At 43.6% G+C, this 17,861-nt stretch overlaps 1 protein-coding gene across 2 annotated transcripts; it reads right to left on the bottom strand.

Annotated features, from left to right (window-relative positions):
• Positions 1-772: 772 nt before the first annotated feature.
• Positions 773-17,610, bottom strand: VSTM1 (V-set and transmembrane domain containing 1). Of its 2 annotated transcripts, XM_032612991.1 has the most exons (8): positions 17,411-17,610; positions 12,644-12,679; positions 8,053-8,091; positions 2,422-2,514; positions 2,296-2,323; positions 2,110-2,147; positions 1,973-2,004; positions 773-1,017 (listed from the first exon to the last, which is right to left on the bottom strand). In XM_032612991.1, the coding sequence occupies exons 1-8, from the start codon at positions 17,442-17,444 to the stop codon at positions 898-900; spliced, it is 420 nt and encodes a 139-aa protein (XP_032468882.1). In that variant the 5' UTR covers positions 17,445-17,610; the 3' UTR covers positions 773-897. The 2 variants fall into 2 exon arrangements, with proteins under 2 accessions (XP_032468882.1, XP_032468883.1); XM_032612992.1 differs by lacking the exons at positions 8,053-8,091; positions 12,644-12,679.
• Positions 17,611-17,861: the final 251 nt, after the last annotated feature.

Below are 17,861 nucleotides of genomic sequence, written 5' to 3'. Positions count from 1 at the left end.
TAAAAGTTATCCAGCATACGCTACTGAGTTAAGAATATTTATATGTACGTTCCAAATATTTACACTTTATTCATATATTTTAAAATGGCTTTGAAACCTGATTGAGTGACATAACTTTGGAAGCAAAGCTCATATATTTGTACTTGTATCCATATATAAGTGGTCAGTACCACTGTCACATACACAAAAAAGTCCACACTCAGAAAAATCCTTACAATGCTGTATTAACGTGAGTTAAGTTATGGGCACCAAGTGACAAAATCCACATGGATTCTGTAAGTCTAACTTTATTGCAGCCTTTGATTTTAATAATAAGAAAGAAAGAATATAAACAGGAATACGATGGCAGTAAGAAAACCCTTTCATTCATGTCAAAGAGGAAACTGGTCTTGACTTGAGGGCTGCCCAGCACGGCCTGAAAGAATCATGTCCCAAATACTTTTAGCCTTTTAGCTGCTTACCTGGGTGCGTGCTACTTAGGGATTTGTTAATTCACAGCTGAGTGTCTCCCTTCATGGCTTGTAGTTTTGTGCTCCTTTTTGAAATCTCTGTGTCTGTGGGATGACTCACCAGAGAGCAATCACGTAGTCTTCTCCGAGGAACCATTTTCTCTTTACATGGTACCGCCCTGAACTCCCTAAGTGAGTATTATGAGTACCACCAGTCCATAGATACGATACGTATTCTTAGCCCATGTTTTAAGTCGAACCATACAAAGGTTACGCTCCAGTTTTGTGAAAACCCACCCAGTAATTGTTGAGAGGAGGGGAAGTGAGAAGGGAAAATATTTTATTATTATGGATAATGAACCAAAGACACAGAGCCACCTGGGCTTTCATAAATTCCGTCATCTTAATCCATACTCTCCTTCCCAGGGAAGAAGCTCTTCCTTCAGTTCTATACCTTCAGTGTTGCGTAGTCACACGACCCTGCGGGCTCCTTGGTGGGGACAGAAGCTGCCTCAGACAGTGCGTTGGTGTTTAGCTTTACATAGGTCACTCCCTGGGATTCTTCAGGCTTTGAGGAAAAGAGACGTGCATGTAGAGCTGAGATGCCAAATACAGTAGCCACGAGCCACGCACGGTGACTTAAATTCAAACGAATTTAAATTAAATTAAAAATTGAGGTCCTCGGTCTCACCAGATGCATTTCAGATGTGTAACTGCTCTTAGGTGTTATAATGCTCATTAATGTTAAATCACAAATAAGCAGTATTTTAAGTAGAAAAAATGGATGGATGTAAATTGGTTAATATTTGTTAAATGATGCTTTCCTGCCATCCATCTGACCCTTAAAATTTGCCAGAAACTCCAATAAACCCTTTATGTTATGGCATCACTAGACTCTCACAAGCCTTTGAGATGGGGATTTTGATTCCCCTTAGATATGGAAGGAAAGGAAGGGTCCAAATCATGGGGGTTTTGTGATTTGTCTCAGACCACACTGGTGATAAATAGTAGACATTGGGAGCTGGAATCCAGCTACTCTGGAATTCAAAGCATGTGGGGTCTTTTGTTCGTTTGAGATATAATTGACATAACATTGTGCAAATCTAAGGTGTACACATGTCGATGTGATACATTGATATATTGCAGTATGGCTATCACGTTGCTAACACCTCCATCCTGTCACATAATTATCATTTCTTTCTGTGGTGAGAACAATTATGATTTAGCCTCCTAGCAACTCTGAAGTGTATGATACAGTGTTGTTGACTATAATCCCCGTGCTGTGCGTTAGATTCCCACGACTTATTCCTGAACAAGTTGCAAGTTCGTTCCCTTAAATGTCATATCCCCCGCCCCCAGTCCCTCATAACCACCGTTCTAATCTCTTTTTACGAGTTCCATTAAAGTACATGTTTTTAAACTCAATATTAATTGGCCTTATCTATATAACCAGCGTATGAGCTAGACAGACCCCCCCTGTGGTGGAAGTGAGCTCTTGGGTTATTCCAAAGGGGAGAACTCACCGATTCAGATATTCTTTCCAGTTTGGATACACCTGCATGTGAGTAAAAGAAAAAAAAAATCAGTTCTCAGATTGCAAGAGTCAGATCTTCGTCTTTCTAACCCAAGATTCCTTATGGTTTCTTCCCTGATCACTTACCTTCAGCTCCCTGCTTGGGAAATTTGGAATGGCTGGTTCTGAGAGACAGAAACATATTAAAGTATGGGATCTGAAGATTTGGGGGAGAAGATAGGGCTGCAAGTAGCGGGGCTGGGCATACGAGTCAGTGGGGTCTCTGAAGAATGGAGTGGGAGTTAGGGCATGAGATCTGTCAAGTATATCTACCTCTTGGCGGATTCTTCATGTGATGAATCTATTAAAAAAAAATACAGGGAGGAATTTATCTCCTGAGAGAATTCTTCACTTTACTCCCTTCCTCAGAGTTTTAAACGTGTGCTTCTCTGCACTTACCGTGCCGAGTGCATCTGTAGATGAGGAAGACGATGATGAAGAGGAGAAAGACAGAGAGGCAGCCGAAGGTGACGACAAAGATGACTTTGGTGTCTGGTGGGAGAAGGGTGGGTTAGAGAGTAAGACTGGCTCCTGAAGCACACTGATCAGCTTTAGCTGAACGGCTTCAAGGAGCCAGACAGCCTGGCTTCAAAACTTGGAGCGGCCACTTCAGAGCTGGAATGTCCAATTATGCTTTAGGGAAATTCTTCGTCTCCCTGAGCTTTTGTTTTCCCATTCAAAGTGAGGAGAGCGGGACTTCCCTGGTGGTGCAGTGGTTAGGAATCCGCCTGCCAATGCAGGGGACACAGGTTCGAGCCCTGGTCTGGGAAGATCCCACATGCTGCGGAGCAACTAAGCCTGTGCGCCACAACTACTGAGCCTGCGCTCTAGAGCCCGCGAGCCACAACTACTGAGCCCGCACGCCTAGACCTGGTGCTCCACAACCAGAGATGCCACCGCAATGAGAAGCCCGCGCACCGCAACAAAGAGTAGCCCCTTGTGGGGGCAGCCAAAAATAAATAAATAAATAAATTTATACAAAGTGAGGATAGAAATTTAGCTACTTTACTGGGTGGTAGGGAGATTGAGTGGTCAGTACATACAGAGAGGGCTAGCCCAGTGCCTTGCAGATGGGAAATACCCAGTAAATGTTTCATCCCCAGGAATAATATTTATTTACTGTGAGCCACTTAGCATTCATGTGCATTCTTTCTCAGCTTTTTTTTTTTTTTTTTTTTTTTGCCACTCGGCTTGCAGGATCTTGGTTCCCCAACCAGCGTTTGAACCCGGGCCCTCGGCAGTGAAAGGCCCAGAGTCCTAACCACTGGACCGCCAGGGGATTCCCTGTTTTTTATCAGCTTGACAATAAGCACGCAAGATAGGTTTACAGTCCCCATTTCGTTCATACGTAAATCAAGTACCAGAAAGTAAATCGAGTTCCCCAAAGTCACACGGACAGGATGGGCTTTGGACTCTGGTACGTCTAACCCTTTTAGGCCAGTCTGCCACAAGGTCAGGGTTGTTCTGTGCTGACCACTGGGTGTGGACATTCAAGACAAGCGATATTCTGAACCTGTTCCAGAGAATTCAAAATCTGGTGAGAAACACATCTTCCCAAACTAACTGTGTTGCTATAGAAGTGATAACAAGTCTAACAACAGACGAATCAAAGTCCAAGAATCATTTTCTAAAGATATTGAAGCAACCTGTGTCCATCGATAGATGAATAGATAAAGAAGGGAATACTACTCACCGTAAAAAAGGATGAAAAATTGCCATTTGCAACAATGTGGATGGACCTAGAGGGTATTATGCTTAGTGAAATAAGTCAGACAGAGAAAAACAAATACCATATGATTTTACTTATATGTGGAATCTGAAAAACAAGACAAATGAACAAACAAACCGAAAACAGACTCATAGATACAGAGAGCAAACTGGTGGTTGCCAGAGGAGAGGGGTTGGGGGGAAGGATAAAATAGGTGAAGGGGATTAAGAGGTACAAACTCCCAGTCGCAAAATAAATACGTCATGGGGAATGTGATATACACAGGGAATATAATCAACAGTATTCTAGACACTTTGTACGGTGACAGGTGGTTACGAGACTTATTGTGGTGACCATTTTGTAATGTATAAAAAATATCGAGTCACTGTGTTGTACACCTGAAATTCATATTGTATGTCAACTCTATTTCAATTAAAAAATACCCCCCCCCCCAAAAAGGATGGCGAATAAATCTTAGGGCATTCTAAACAAAAAAGAAAGAGAAGAATTTTTCCGTGTGGTGTATATATACAACGGAATGTTATTCAGCCACGAGAAAGAAGGACATCCTGCCGTGCGCAATAATATGGATGAACCTTGAGGGTATTATGCAAGTGAGATAAGCCAAAGACAGATACTGCATGGTATCACTTATATGTGGCATCTCAAAAATAAGCTCATAGAAACAGAGAGTAGAATGGTGGTTGCTAGGGGCTTGGGGGCGGGGGGAATGGGGAGAGGTTGGTCAAAGTGTACAAACTGTCAGTTTCAGATGAATAAGGTCTGAGGATCTAATGGACCGCATGAACCCTAGTTGATGGCACTGTATCATATAATGGAAATTTACTAAGAGAGTAGATCTTAAGCATTCTCAACCAAAAAAAAAAAAAAAAAAAGTAAATCTATGAGATGAGTTGAGGGACGTGTGAATTAACTCTATGGGGAGAATCTTTCTACAATGTACACATGTATCAAATCATCAGCGTGTTGTACACTTTCAATATCTTACCGCTTTATTGGTCAATTATACCTCCAGGAAACGGTGGGAAAGGAGGTGGGGGAAAAGGAGGTAAGAATACCTCACTTGGGACTTCCCTGGAGGTCCAGTGGTTAAGGCTCTGCGCTCCCACTGCAGGGGGCTCGGGTTTGACCCCTGGTTGGGGAAGATCCCACATGCCTTCTGGCATGCCCCCACCCTCCAAAAAAAAAACGAATACCTCACTTGAAGAGAGAGGTGATGATGAAAAATACTGGCTCTAAAGCACTCAGTCTAGAGTCTGACTCAATGTGTAAGATAAGAAATTGCAGTGATCATGATTATTTTCTCACCCCATATTCTACCCACACCCATCTCCGTCTGTAACAGATGCTGTCAACGTTCCTCCACCCGTGTTCCCCCAGATTCCTTTGCCATTTTGATGCGTGCTAGATCATGGCTCTTTCCCCTTTCCAGCGTGAACACTTTGATGTCTTCGTTGGGGGGTTGCCTGGAAGGATGCCTTGGGATTTATGTGGCCCAGAGCAGCCCTTTACCAACGGCTGCCATTTGTGGGAGCAGTGCATCCCCATGGACATGTAAAAATGGGACAGGAACAGCTGTTCCTGGATAGAGGCATAGAAACATCTGCCTTGCCTTATGCTTTCAATCCTCCCCTTGACTACCCTACAGTTTCTCTCACGTAGCAGTTCCCTAGAAATGAGAAGTAAATTATTGCAAAACTGTCCACCGCCCACTAAACTGGGTTTACCCTGAGATGTCCACATATCCTGGTTAGACTTTGCATCACTATTTACAAATTACAAAAATAAATTTGCAGAAGGTCTATGCTATTGATCTAAGGCATCTGACAGAGCAAAGGGATACAGCTTGACACAGGGCATAAATGAAGTCACAGGCACCAGAAAGAAAGCCTGGATTTGTGGCAAAGTTAGGTGATGACACTGATCATTGGTCTCTGCACAGAACTGGAGTAGAGGGTCCCTTTGGAGGCATGTGTATACAGGCTGGGGACAGCATATCTGTGCTTACAGATATTTTACTCTGTTTAGAATTGTGGTGGTGTAAATGTGAACTCTGGGAATTCCCTTGTGGCATAGTGGTTAAGAATCCACCTGCTAATTCAGGGGACATGGGTTCGAGCCCTGCTCCGGGAAGATCCCCCATGTCGTGGAGCAACTAAGCCCGTGCGCCACAACTACTGAGCCCCCACGCCTAGAGCCTGTGCTCCACAACAAGAGAAGCCCGCGCACCACAGTGAAGAGTAGCCCCTGCTTGCCTCAACTAGAGAAAGCCTGCGTGCAGCAGCAAAGACCCAATGCAGCCAAAAAAAAAAAAAAAAAAAGTGAACTCTGAAAGTACTTTTTTTTTTTTTGCGGTACGTGGGCCTCTCACTGTTGCGGCCTCTCCCGTTGCGGAGCACAGGCTCCGGACACGCAGGCTCAGCGGCCATGGCTCACGGGCCCAGCCGCTCCACGGCATGTGGGATTTTCCTGGACTGGGACACGAACCTGTGTCCCTGCATCGGCAGGTGGACTCTCAACCACTGCACCACCAGGGAAGCCCTGAAAGTACATTTTAAGAAATGATATACATACCCACTAGGTTGGCTATAATAAAATTAAAAGAAAAAAAAAAACAAGTGTTGGAAAGGATGTGGAGATATTGAAACCCACATAAATTACTAGTGGGCAGGTAAAATGGTACAGTCCATTGGAAAACAATTTGACTGTTGCTCAAAAAGTTAAACATAGTGTTACCACGTGTCCCAGCAGTTCTATTCCTAGGTAGATACATAATTGAAAGCAGGGACTCAGGTACACCTAAATTCACAACAGCATTACTTGCAATAGCCAAAAGGTACAAACAACTCAAATGTCCATCCACTGATGAGTGGATGAACAAAATGTGGTCTATCCATATGATGGAATATTATTCAGCCATGAAAAGGAATGAAGTACTGATACATGCTACAACATAGATGAACCTTGAAGACGTTATGCTAAGTGAAAGAAGCCAGTCTCAAAAGACCACATATTTTGTGAATGCATTTACATGAAATGTCCAGAAAAGGCAAAACCATAGAGTCAGAAAGCAGATTAATGGTTGGCAGGGCCTGTCAGGAGAGGGGGGATGAAGAGTGACTGCTTAACGGGACTTCGTTTGGTGAATTATAGTGGTGATGACCACACAACCTTGTGAATATACCAAATGCCACTGCCTTGTCCACTTTAAAAGGGTGAATTTATGGAATGGGAGTGATATATCAATGAAAATAAATTATAGAAGAGCTAAAAATATGAAAGCTTTGACTTTCCCTTTCACTTCTGATACTTCCAAGTTCTTTGACTCTACCGGATAGAGTAGCAGTCATTTTGGATGGTGTAGCAGTCATTTCCCCAAGCCTGCTGATACTGAATAAAAACATTTTCAAAGAGGAAATACAGTGGAGGATATCTTTTTTTTTTTTTTTTCTTTTTTCTTGGCCACGCCGGGGATGTGTGGGGTGGGGTGGCATGTGGGATCTTAGTTTCCCCTACCAGGGATCCAACCCATGCTCCCTGCAGTAGAAGCACAGAATCCTAACCACTGGACCACGAGGGAAGTCCCGAGGATATCTTTTAAAAAAAAAATTCTATTATACTAATGACAACCTTGAACAATTTTGGCTCATTGGAGTAGATTACAGGAAGGTTATGAGTTGCTGAAAGAAAAAACCATTAAGCATCTATGTAAATTCCCCTGTGGTCCCCATGGTTAGGACTCCTTGCTCCCACTGCCAGGGGCCCAGGTTTGATCCCTGGTCAGGGAACTAAGATCCCACAAGCCGCAGGGCATGGCAAAAAGAAATCCTTTTATGGATAAGCCCATTTCAGTCTAAGCCTGAAGAAAGCCCTAGTTTTTACGAATCTCTGAGGGTAGAATCCTAGTCAATTCTTCACGGAAAAGCAATATCAGAAAAAGAATCTAATATTCACCATTTTTGGAGAACTTTAAAGTTTTAACAAGTCTTTGATCATACATATGCCCAAAGTACCTGGACTCCACAGGTTCCAGTCCCATTCCCCAAACCAGTCACACAAAGTCACCCTCATTCTTCACGAAGCTCCACTGTAGTTTTTCATTATGTAAAATGGCAGATGATATACCTTGTGCTGTCCTTTTCACCAGTGTTTTCAGAACCTGGGAGTGCCTTAGAGAGCATCTTCCCAGCATGGAGAGAGGGGGCATTAAGATTCTCCTTGTGCCTTTTAATCAGAAGGGGATCCCCTGCCTCATGAGGTGGACACAACTGGGAAAAACAGGTCCTCTCTAATTATAGTACCTGTTTTTGCAGGGTCACGTCCACTTTCATCATCTTCATCTAGAAAACAGGATGCAAGAAAAGGAATCACGATGTTTATATGGGAACCTTGGGGACATAAATCCTCAAGTTCTGTCTATGGACTCCATGCCCTCTTTGGGGAGCAGGGAAGAGAATGTCTTTTCCATTCTCCAGGTGCTCACTAGCTTCCCAAACCAGGGCCAGAGCACTAGACTACTCTTCTTAATACTGCTGAAGTTTGCTATTACTTTAAGAACAAAAATATTTATGAATGACACTACTTCCAATCCTACCCCCACCTTCCAATCCTATCCCGGGAAAGAGCACCAACAGTTTACAAGTATTTTCTCCCATTTGGTAGGTTGCCTTTTCATTTCATTGATTGTTTCTTTTGCTGTGCAGAAGCTTTTTTAGTTTGATGTAGTCCCACTTATTTATTTTTGCTTTTGTTTCTTGTACGTTTGGTGTCATATCCAAAAAAATTGTTGCCAAGAACAGTGTCAAGGATCTTCTTCCCTTTGTGTTCTTCTAGGAGTTTTATTGTTTGTAGTCTTATGTTTAAGTCTTTTATCCATTTCAAGTTAAATTTTTGTAAGTGGTTGAAGGTAGAGGTCCCATTTCATTCTTGTGCAAGTGGTTGTCTAGTTTTTCCAACACAATTTATTGAAGAGACTATCTTTTCCCCATTGAGCATTCTTGGCTTCCCTGTCAAATTTAGTTGATTGTATATACAAGGGTTTATTTCTGGGTTCCCAGTTCTGTTCCGTTGATCTGTGCGTCTATTTTTATTCCAGTATCATACTGTTTTGATTACTATAGCTTTGCAGTATAGTTTGAAATCAAGAAGTGTGATGCCTATGGCTTTGTTCTTCTTTCTCGGGATTGTTTTGGCTATTTGGAGTCTTTTGTGGTTCCCTACAAATTTTAGGATCGTTTGTTCTATTTCTGTGAAAAATGCCATTGGAATTTTGATAGAGATTTGCATCAAATCTATGTAAGGTTTTGGGTGATATGGACATTTTAACAATATTAATTCTTCTGATCTGTGAACATGGGATAGCTTTCCATTTCCATTGTCTTCTTCAATTTCTTTCATCAGAGTCCTGTAGTTTTCAGTGTACAGATCTTTCACCTCCTTGGTTATATTTATTCCTAAGTATTGATATTTTATTGGTTTTGATGCTATCATGAATAAGATTTTTCCTTTATTCTTTTCAAGATGTTGTGTTGTTAGTATATAGAAACAGAATTTATTTTTGTGTGTTGATTTTATATCCTGCAACTTTACTGAATTTGTTGATTAGTTTAATAGTTTTGGGGTTGAGTCTTTAGGGTTTTCTATATATGAGATCATATCATCTGCAGATGAAGACAATTTTTCTTCTTCTGTTCCAATTTGGGTGTTGTTTTTTTTTTTTTTTTGTCTTGTCTGATTGCTCTAGCTAGGACTTCCAGTATTATGTTGAATTGAAGTGGTGAGAGTGGGTATCCTTGTTCCTGATATTAGAGGAAAAGCTTTCAACCTTTCATCATTGAGTATGACCTTGGTTGTGGGCCTGTTGTATTGGCCTTTATTGTGTTGAAGTTTGTTCCTTCTACACCCAGTTTATTAAGAGTTTTTATCTTGATGTTGTACTTTGTCAAAGGTTTTTCCTGCATCTATTGAGATAATCGTATGATTTTTATCCTTCTTTCTATTAATGTATATATCACATTTATTGATTTGTCTATGTTAAACCATCCTTGCATTCAAGGGATAAATCTTGCTTAATCATGGTGTATGAGGTTTTAATGCACTTTTTTAAAAAATTTATTTATTTTTTGCTGTGTTGGGTCTTCGTTTCTCTAGTTGTGACAAGCGGGGGCCACTCTTCATCGCGGTGCGCGGGCCTCTCACTATCGCGGCCTCTCTTGTTGCGGAGCACAGGCTCCAGATGCGCAGGCTCAGTACTTGTGGCTCACGGGCCTAGTTGCTCCGCGGCATGTGGGATCCTCCCAGACCAGGGCTCGAACCCGAGTCCCCTGCATTAGCAGGCAGATTCTCAACCACTGCGCCACCAGGGAAGCCCTTAATGCACTTTTAAAATTGGTTTGCTAACATTTTTGCATCTATATTCATCAGGGATATTGGTCTGTAGTTTTCTCTTCTTTTAGTGTCCTTATCTGGTTTCGATATCAAGGTAATGCAGGCCTTGTAAAATGAGCTTGGGAGTGTTCCTTCCTCTGCAATTCTTTGGAAGAGTTTGGGAATGATTGGTGTTATTTCCTCTTTAAATGTTTGGTAGAATTCACCAGTGAAACTATCTGGTCCTGGGCTTTTCTTCATTGGGAGGTTTTTGATTACTGATTCAATCTGTTTATCCATTATTGGTCTCTTCCAGTTTTCTATTTCTTCATTATTCAGTTTTGGTTTGTAAACTTCACAAAGGTTCTGTCGTCCATAGGTAACTACCCATGTCCATGTTCTCCCAGACCATGATCAAGAGGGGCTGGAACCAGGTCACATTCTCCTGCAGGTTCCGCAGCTGGTACTGAGGTGTGTCTGCCTATTACCCAATGCATACGTGGGTGAGATTCCTCCTGGTATATGGTGCTGGATCCCACAACTCCCATAAGAGGCACTTTTGTTCATGGATGGATGCTAAATTTTAGTTGTTGAAGTGGAGATACAAAAACAAGGGATGCCTTATGCTGCCATGATGCTCAGTTTGGTCTTTTCCTACTTTCTCAACTTGTAATCATTCTGAGATCCCCAGTTTCAGCAGAGTAAAGAATACTACATTCCATTCTGTTGTGAGGAATCAGACATAAGAGTGTCATACTGTGACCTGGAGTCATCTCAGGGCCTATGTTGACTGAGAGGGAAGGTTTTAGGACTAATCCTGAAGAAGACAAGGCAATGGGGGTGAAGGGAAGGACCAGGGTTTCCCATTTTCCACTGCACCTGGGGGCATTCTCACCCATCTCTCTGTATTAACCATGTCTTTTATTTTCTACATTTGATGCTTTGACATCTTGGGACCTTGATGACCCTAGAGGGATTCTCCTCCCATGGTTATCCAATTTCTAGGGATAGGAAAAAACTTGCCCTCAAGCACACCTCTCAAATGCAAACCAATCTATCCAGAGCCCACACTTTCAGCCACCTCCCTTATTGTTCTCCTATACTCAGGGACACTTTCTCTGCCCTAATCACCCCAGGCCCAGGTCCCAGACAACCAGGGACAGCCTCTATACCCCAGATCCAATCCTCAGACTGTTATTTCCCACAGAAACTACAGTAAAGGCTCTTGCCAACACTCCTCCCCTTGTCTCTATGTCCTGACTGGGTGCTTCCCCATGTGGTCCTGCACGGCGTGGCATGACATGTCCCCTTTTCTTAGGAACTGTTAACAAACTATCTTTTCAATGACCATCGTATCCTTATCTTTGGCCTTACTGTACCTCAAATTTTCTATTACTACCCTGTTAAAAGCAAACCACAGGGCTTCCCTGGTGGCGCAGTGGTTGAGAGTCCGCCTGCCGATGCAGGGGACGCGGGTTCGTGCCCCAGTCCGGGAAGATCCTACATGCCGCGGAGCGGCTGGGCCCGTGAGCCATGGCCGCTGAGCCTGTGCGTCTGGAGCCTGTGCTCCACAACGGGAGAGGCCACAACAGTGAGAGGCCCGCGTACTGCAAAAAAAAAAAAAAAAAAAAAAAAGCAAACCACAGGCCCAAAATGGAATCATTTATGTAGACCATGATGGGGCTTACTACCTAACCTAACTGAAGCTTCAAACCCGCGTTCCCCCCACCCCGCCCCCCAAAATGTTGTCTTAGGTGGTCAGTCGGGAATTTTCTGGTCACACCGATGAGGTCATCACAGGGGCCTCCTCCATCCCCCAGAGGACCATGAGGTAATCTGCCACATTGATCCCTTCTGTACTCCATAGGTAGGTTAACCTAAAAATGAAATGATCTTTTTTATTTATGACTTGTCTGGTTTTAAAAAACCTCTCCTTTTCTGTAGCCCTGTGGAACTCCTCTCTACTTGCTAGAAGGGATGCTTCCTCCTTCATGAATTATTTGAGAAAGCCAATTAGATCTTTAAAATGTACTCAGTTGAATTTTGTTTTTTTAACAAACTCTATTCTAAAACACTCGCCCACGTTCACATCCTTGAGACCCACTCAGAATCCCTGATAAGAGCCTTATTCTCACACTGAGTTCCCATTTCTCGACAGCCACTGTCTTGTAGGTACAAAAGTACTGTCCAGCATCTTTAGGCTTCAGGTCAGTGAGGAGGAATTTAGTATCCTGTCCTGTTGAGTTGCATTCTTGCTTGTACCCAGAGTCCTGCAACTTCCCCAGCACGAATGTCACATTCTGGACGTCAGACTGGCACTTGAGGGTCACATTGCTGCTGTGTTCAACCTCTGAGCTGGGCAAGGCATGGAGGAGGGATTTGGAAAATTTCTCTGGAAAGGATTTGGAGTCAGTTTGACTCTTCATCTTGGTGACCACCAAAACCCTCCTAGAATTCAGAGGATGAAAGGGAAAAGGTCATGAAACTTGGGGCACAGGAACAGAGTCTAAGTGGAAGACAACTTACCATAATTTTTCTCATCTTCATTGCCCAGACAAAGCCCTGGAAGAGAAACTCTCATGAGAGATGAATTATATGTTTGTCTTTTTTTTTTTAATTGAAGTAGAGTTTTGATCTACAATGTTGTGTTAGCTTCAGGTGTACAGCAAAGTGATTCAGTTATATAATATTCTTTTTCAGATCCTTTTCCCTTGTAGGTCATTACAAAATATTGAGTATAGTTCTCTGTGCTATATAATAGGTCCTTGTTGGTTATCTATTTTATATGCAGTAGTGTGTATATGTTAATCCCAAACTCCTAATTTATCCCTCCCCGCCCTTTCCCCTTTGGTAACCATAAGTTTTTTTTTTTTCTATGTTTGTGATTCTATTTATGTTTTGTAAGTAATTTCTTCCATATCTTTTTTTAGATTCCACATATAAGTAATATCATATGATATTTGTCTTTCTCTGACTTACTTCACTGAGTATGATAATCTCTCTATGCTTGTCTTTGAGTAAAAATCAGGCAGAGACTGTGTGACTCATCTGTTAAAGATCTGCCTTATTCCTTGCAGGTACTTCCCTGGGTTTATTTTTTCACCTTTTACTTTTGTCCCGTTGTTTGTCATTCGGAAGTTATGTTTACAGCGGTGATCATTGTGCAACGTATAAAAATACCGAGTCACTATGTTGTACGCCTGAAACTAATACAACATTTGTTAAGTCAATTATACTTCAATTAAAAATAAATAAGTACATAAAAGTTATCTCCCAGGCACCATCTCAAAAAATAAAATAATGTTACCTTTATGTACAAAATGCCAGGAACTTTTTCTGATATATTGCATTCCTTTCGTAATTAGTCCTTCTTCTTCCATCCGGAAATCACTGAACATTTACCTGCATTTTCTGTGACTGCAATTTTTATGCTTTCCATTTAAAGAATGCAACAGTTGTTTACTGTGGAGTGTCCATGTGGGTTTCCACCCACATTCAAATGGGGAGGATTTGCTCTCCATGACGGGGTCATTCTTTTCACCAAGAATTGAAGATGTTTTCTGGTCCCAGATGCTCCCCTCACTTGCAGCTTTGATCTTTACGTCCTTTAGCCCCTACCTCTTCTGTGCTCTGTTCTTTATATTTCATTCTGGGATGGGGATGTCAACCCACGGATGGAATTAAGGGACCCCGGTCCCATATTGTGGGGGAAATGGATGCCAGTCTTGGGCCTCTGTTAATGGGTGAAGCTAGAATTTCTGTAGACATGAGAGTGACTCAGGACATCTGGCCCTTGTTTCCACTCAGGGATGGACTCAAAACACAAGCCCCCAAGCTTCCAGGAAGCAGGGAGGCGGGGGAGTGACAGTGGACCGAGGCTGCATTAGCAGTGAGAATGGTTACATTGAAAGGTAGGAAATCAGCTTCTGGGTGGTCAAGGGGGTCCCAGGTCTCATGGTCTCTTTTTAGGCTCTCCGCGTATTCTGCTTTTAGTCTCCTGTCACCTCAGCTGTGTTATCAGCCAGTCTTCTGCTCAAATGGTGATTCCCATTCTACCTTTTTTTTTTAATAAGCACACAATTGCCTTAGGTTCACTTTACATCAAGAAACCCTACTAAGGAGTAGGTAAACTTTGGGAGAGCGGTTCTCTGTTTTTGACAAATAAAACTGTAATGTATTCAAAGTGTACAACGTGATGATTTGATGTATGTATACGTTGTAAAATGATCACCACATTCAAGCTAGTTAACATATCTCTCACCTCAGAAAGTTACCTTTTCTGTGTGTGTGAGAATGTTTATGATCCATTCTCTTAGCCAATTTCGATATTATTAACTATAGTCACTCTGCTGTTCATTAGATCCTCAGAACCTATTTTTTTCTTTAATTTATTTTTTGTCTGTGTTGGGTCTTTGTGGCTGGCTTTCTCTAGTTGCGGCAAGCGGGGGCTACTCTTTGTTGTGGTGCATGGGCTTCTCATTGCGGTGGCTTCTCTTACTGTGGAGCACAGGCTCTAGGTGCATGGGCTCAGTAGTTGTGGCCCGTGGGCTCTAGAGTGCGCGGGCTTCAGTAGTTGTGGCGCGTGGGCTTAGTTGCTCCATGGCATGTGGGATATTCCTGGACCAGGGATCAAACCCGTGTCCCCTGCATTGGCAGGCGGATTCTTAACCACTGCGCCCCCAGGGAAGTCCTTATTTCTTTCTTAATAAAGGACCACAGTTGACTTAGGCAGAGAACTGGCTGCAACGAAGACACTTGTTACTAAGGGGAAGAGACCCACTGGCATGTAGGGTAGCTTGAAAAAGCAAAGAATAAAGGGATAGCTCCTTGGAGTTTAGTAGAATTCTGAGGTCAGGAGCAGTGGGCAACATAAGTAAGCATATTTCACTGGAAATAATTACAATAAATAACTACCAATCGGCGAGTATTTATCATTTGGTAGACTCTTTACATACATCAGCCATTTACATACTTACATTATTTAGCAGGTCCTTTAAACTGTCTTCTACCGTACAGCCACCCTCTCTGCCTGACTCAGCCACGCATCACACATTTAACATTTAGTATGGTCTTTACATACACTGCATGGAGAGCTGTACAATTTCCATGCTAGAAAGGGAGGAGTGGGTGACACTAGAAACCATAGCTCTCTAGAGAAGGGGAGAATTACTATGATGTTGTGACTTATAACAAGAAACATAGGGACTTCCCTGGTGGTCCAGTGATAAAGAATCTGCCTTCCAATGCAGGGGACGCGGGTTCGATCCCTGGTCGGGGAACTAAGATCCCGCGTGGTGCGGGCAACATTCCGGCAACCTGGAGCCTGCGCGCCACAACGAGAGAGAGAAAACCCGCATGCCACAACTAGAGAGAAGCCCGCGCGCCTCAACGAATGATCCCACATGCCTCAACGAATATCCCGCCTGCCACAACTAAGACCCGACACAGCCAAAAACAGAAACAAAACCAAAAAAAAATGGAAGAAAAAGAAACATGTATTGGGTCTTTGTCCCTGGTCCTGGCACAGAGCTCCTAAAACCCTTGGAATTCCCTAAGTGTTGAGAGATGTAAAGGTGTCTTTTCCTATGTTAATGTAACTTTTGGAAAGTCTCTCTGTAACCTAAGGATGGGGGCGCTGGTTACCACAGAAACAACCACGTGATTGAAGGGTTGGAACTGTCAGTCTCACCCTCCCCCACCCCCTGACCTCTGGGGAGGTCATCAATTGCCAAGGATTTAATCAATCATGCCTATGTAGTGAAGCCGTCATAAAACCCCAAAAGGATAGGGTTCAGAGAGCTTCTTTGTTGGACTTGTGGAGATTTTTTGAGTGTGGCACGCTCAGAAGGTCTTTCCTCATACCTTGCCCTGTGCATCTCTTCCATCTGGCCATTCCTGAGTTCAATTCTTCTACAGTAAATCAGTAATCTAGTGAGTCAGATGTTTCTCTGAGTTCTGTGTTCTAGCAAATTTGAGTTCTAGCAAATTAATGGAACCCAAGGAGGGGGTTTTTGGAACCTTCAATCTATAGCCAGTTGGACAGAAACACAGGTGGCCACCAGGGCTTCTGACTAGCATCTGAAGTGGGAGGGAGGCCGTCTTTTAGGATGAGCCCTTAATCTGTGGGATCGGACAGTATCTCCAGGTAGATAGTGTCACAATGGAGTCGAATTGTGGGACACCCAGCTGGTGTCAGAGAGTTGCTCCGTGCTGGGGGAGACAAAGCCCACAACACCCACACACTGGAATTGGATGCAGAATCCTAACTGAAGTCTGAGAAATAAAATATTGCCTGCCATATCAGTAAACAAAGGATGTCACAGTCATCAGCGATTAGAGCCACCAGTGAGCTGGTGAGCCCTGAGGGAACTCAGGAAGGAAACAAAGGATACCCGCCATCTAGCAGCCATCAGACTGCAGCCAGTCCCCACGGTGAGCCCTGAGGGAACTCAGGATGAGAAAACGCCGGATACTGACCTCAGCCGAGGTGCCTGTCAAAGGAATGGTTTCAGTAAGCCTAGTCTCTTGCATCTTCCCATATACAGAAAAGCGCTAAATGCCTTAACCTGAGATATCTGGTTTTCTTTCATTAACAATAATCTTTTGACATTCAAAGTACCTGCCCTTTGTTGCAAAACTCCTATATGTCCTGCAGGGTTACTTGAGATGCTGCCTCCTGGGCTTGAAGTCCTAAGAATATCCACCGAATAAAACATAGCTCTCAACTTCTAAGTTGTGCCATTCATTTTTCAGTCGCCAGTTCGCATGAGGTCATGCTGGAGTAGGCGGGGAGCCTAACCCAACAGGAGACAGAACACAGGGAGGGAAGATGGCCATGTGACCGTGTGAGGCTTTGCAGTAATGCGTCTACACACCAAGGGATGCCAAGGGTTGCCAGCCAATCTCGGTAACAGTAGGTCTTTTCTGTATTCCTCGTTCATAACCAAACTCACAGCTTTTCACACCCTGTAGACCCTGCCCTCCTATATGCCAATGGAACATTCAAGGCGAGACGGTGGTATGTAGATGATACACACGTGGAGGTCGCATCGGAGCTGTGCATATCTCAGCCAATTAAACCAAGGGTATTACCACACGTCTCGGCACCTCTGCTCCCTCATCCCTTTTGTGTGAGCACCAAGACGAGAGCATGTGGGTACCACAGCCGGTACATTGTACCCAACACACAGAAGCCATAATTTCTGTACTTATCACATCCCCCGTGTTAACCCCCACCCCACCGTGAATGTTCTCACCCATCCAAACCCATCTGTCCCCGTCCTGGAGACTCACCAAGGTGAAGCAGGGACAGGAATTCTGTGATCATAGCGTCCCTTCTGCCCGGACCAAGATGCCGTGTTCAGTCTTACAGTTCAAAGGAAGAAACTGCACTGGGCAATTGCAACTCCCTCCTGCTCTCTCGGTCCAGAGGAGGTGGGGCGAGAGGTTTTGCTCTGACACTTGGCTTCTCCACTACTTGCTGTGCAGCTTCCTTCTCACAACTGACTCAGGAAACCAGAAGCCACCGATGACAACATCTTCCTCCACCCACCCTGAGATCTCTCCTGTCTCATCCGAAGTCCTGCCCTGCGTTCGGTCTTCGTTGCTGCATGTGGGTTTCCTCTAGTTGCGATGAGCAGGGGCTACTCTTCATTGTGGTGCGTGGGCTTCTTATTGTGGTGGCTTCTCTTGTTGCGGAGCATGGGCTCTAGGCATGCAGGCTTCAGGAGTTGTGGCACGCTGG

This window comes from Phocoena sinus, chromosome 19 (assembly GCF_008692025.1).
Source record: "Phocoena sinus isolate mPhoSin1 chromosome 19, mPhoSin1.pri, whole genome shotgun sequence".
Lineage (NCBI taxonomy): Eukaryota > Metazoa > Chordata > Mammalia > Artiodactyla > Phocoenidae > Phocoena > Phocoena sinus.
This window is presented reverse-complemented; position numbering and strand designations above follow the sequence as displayed.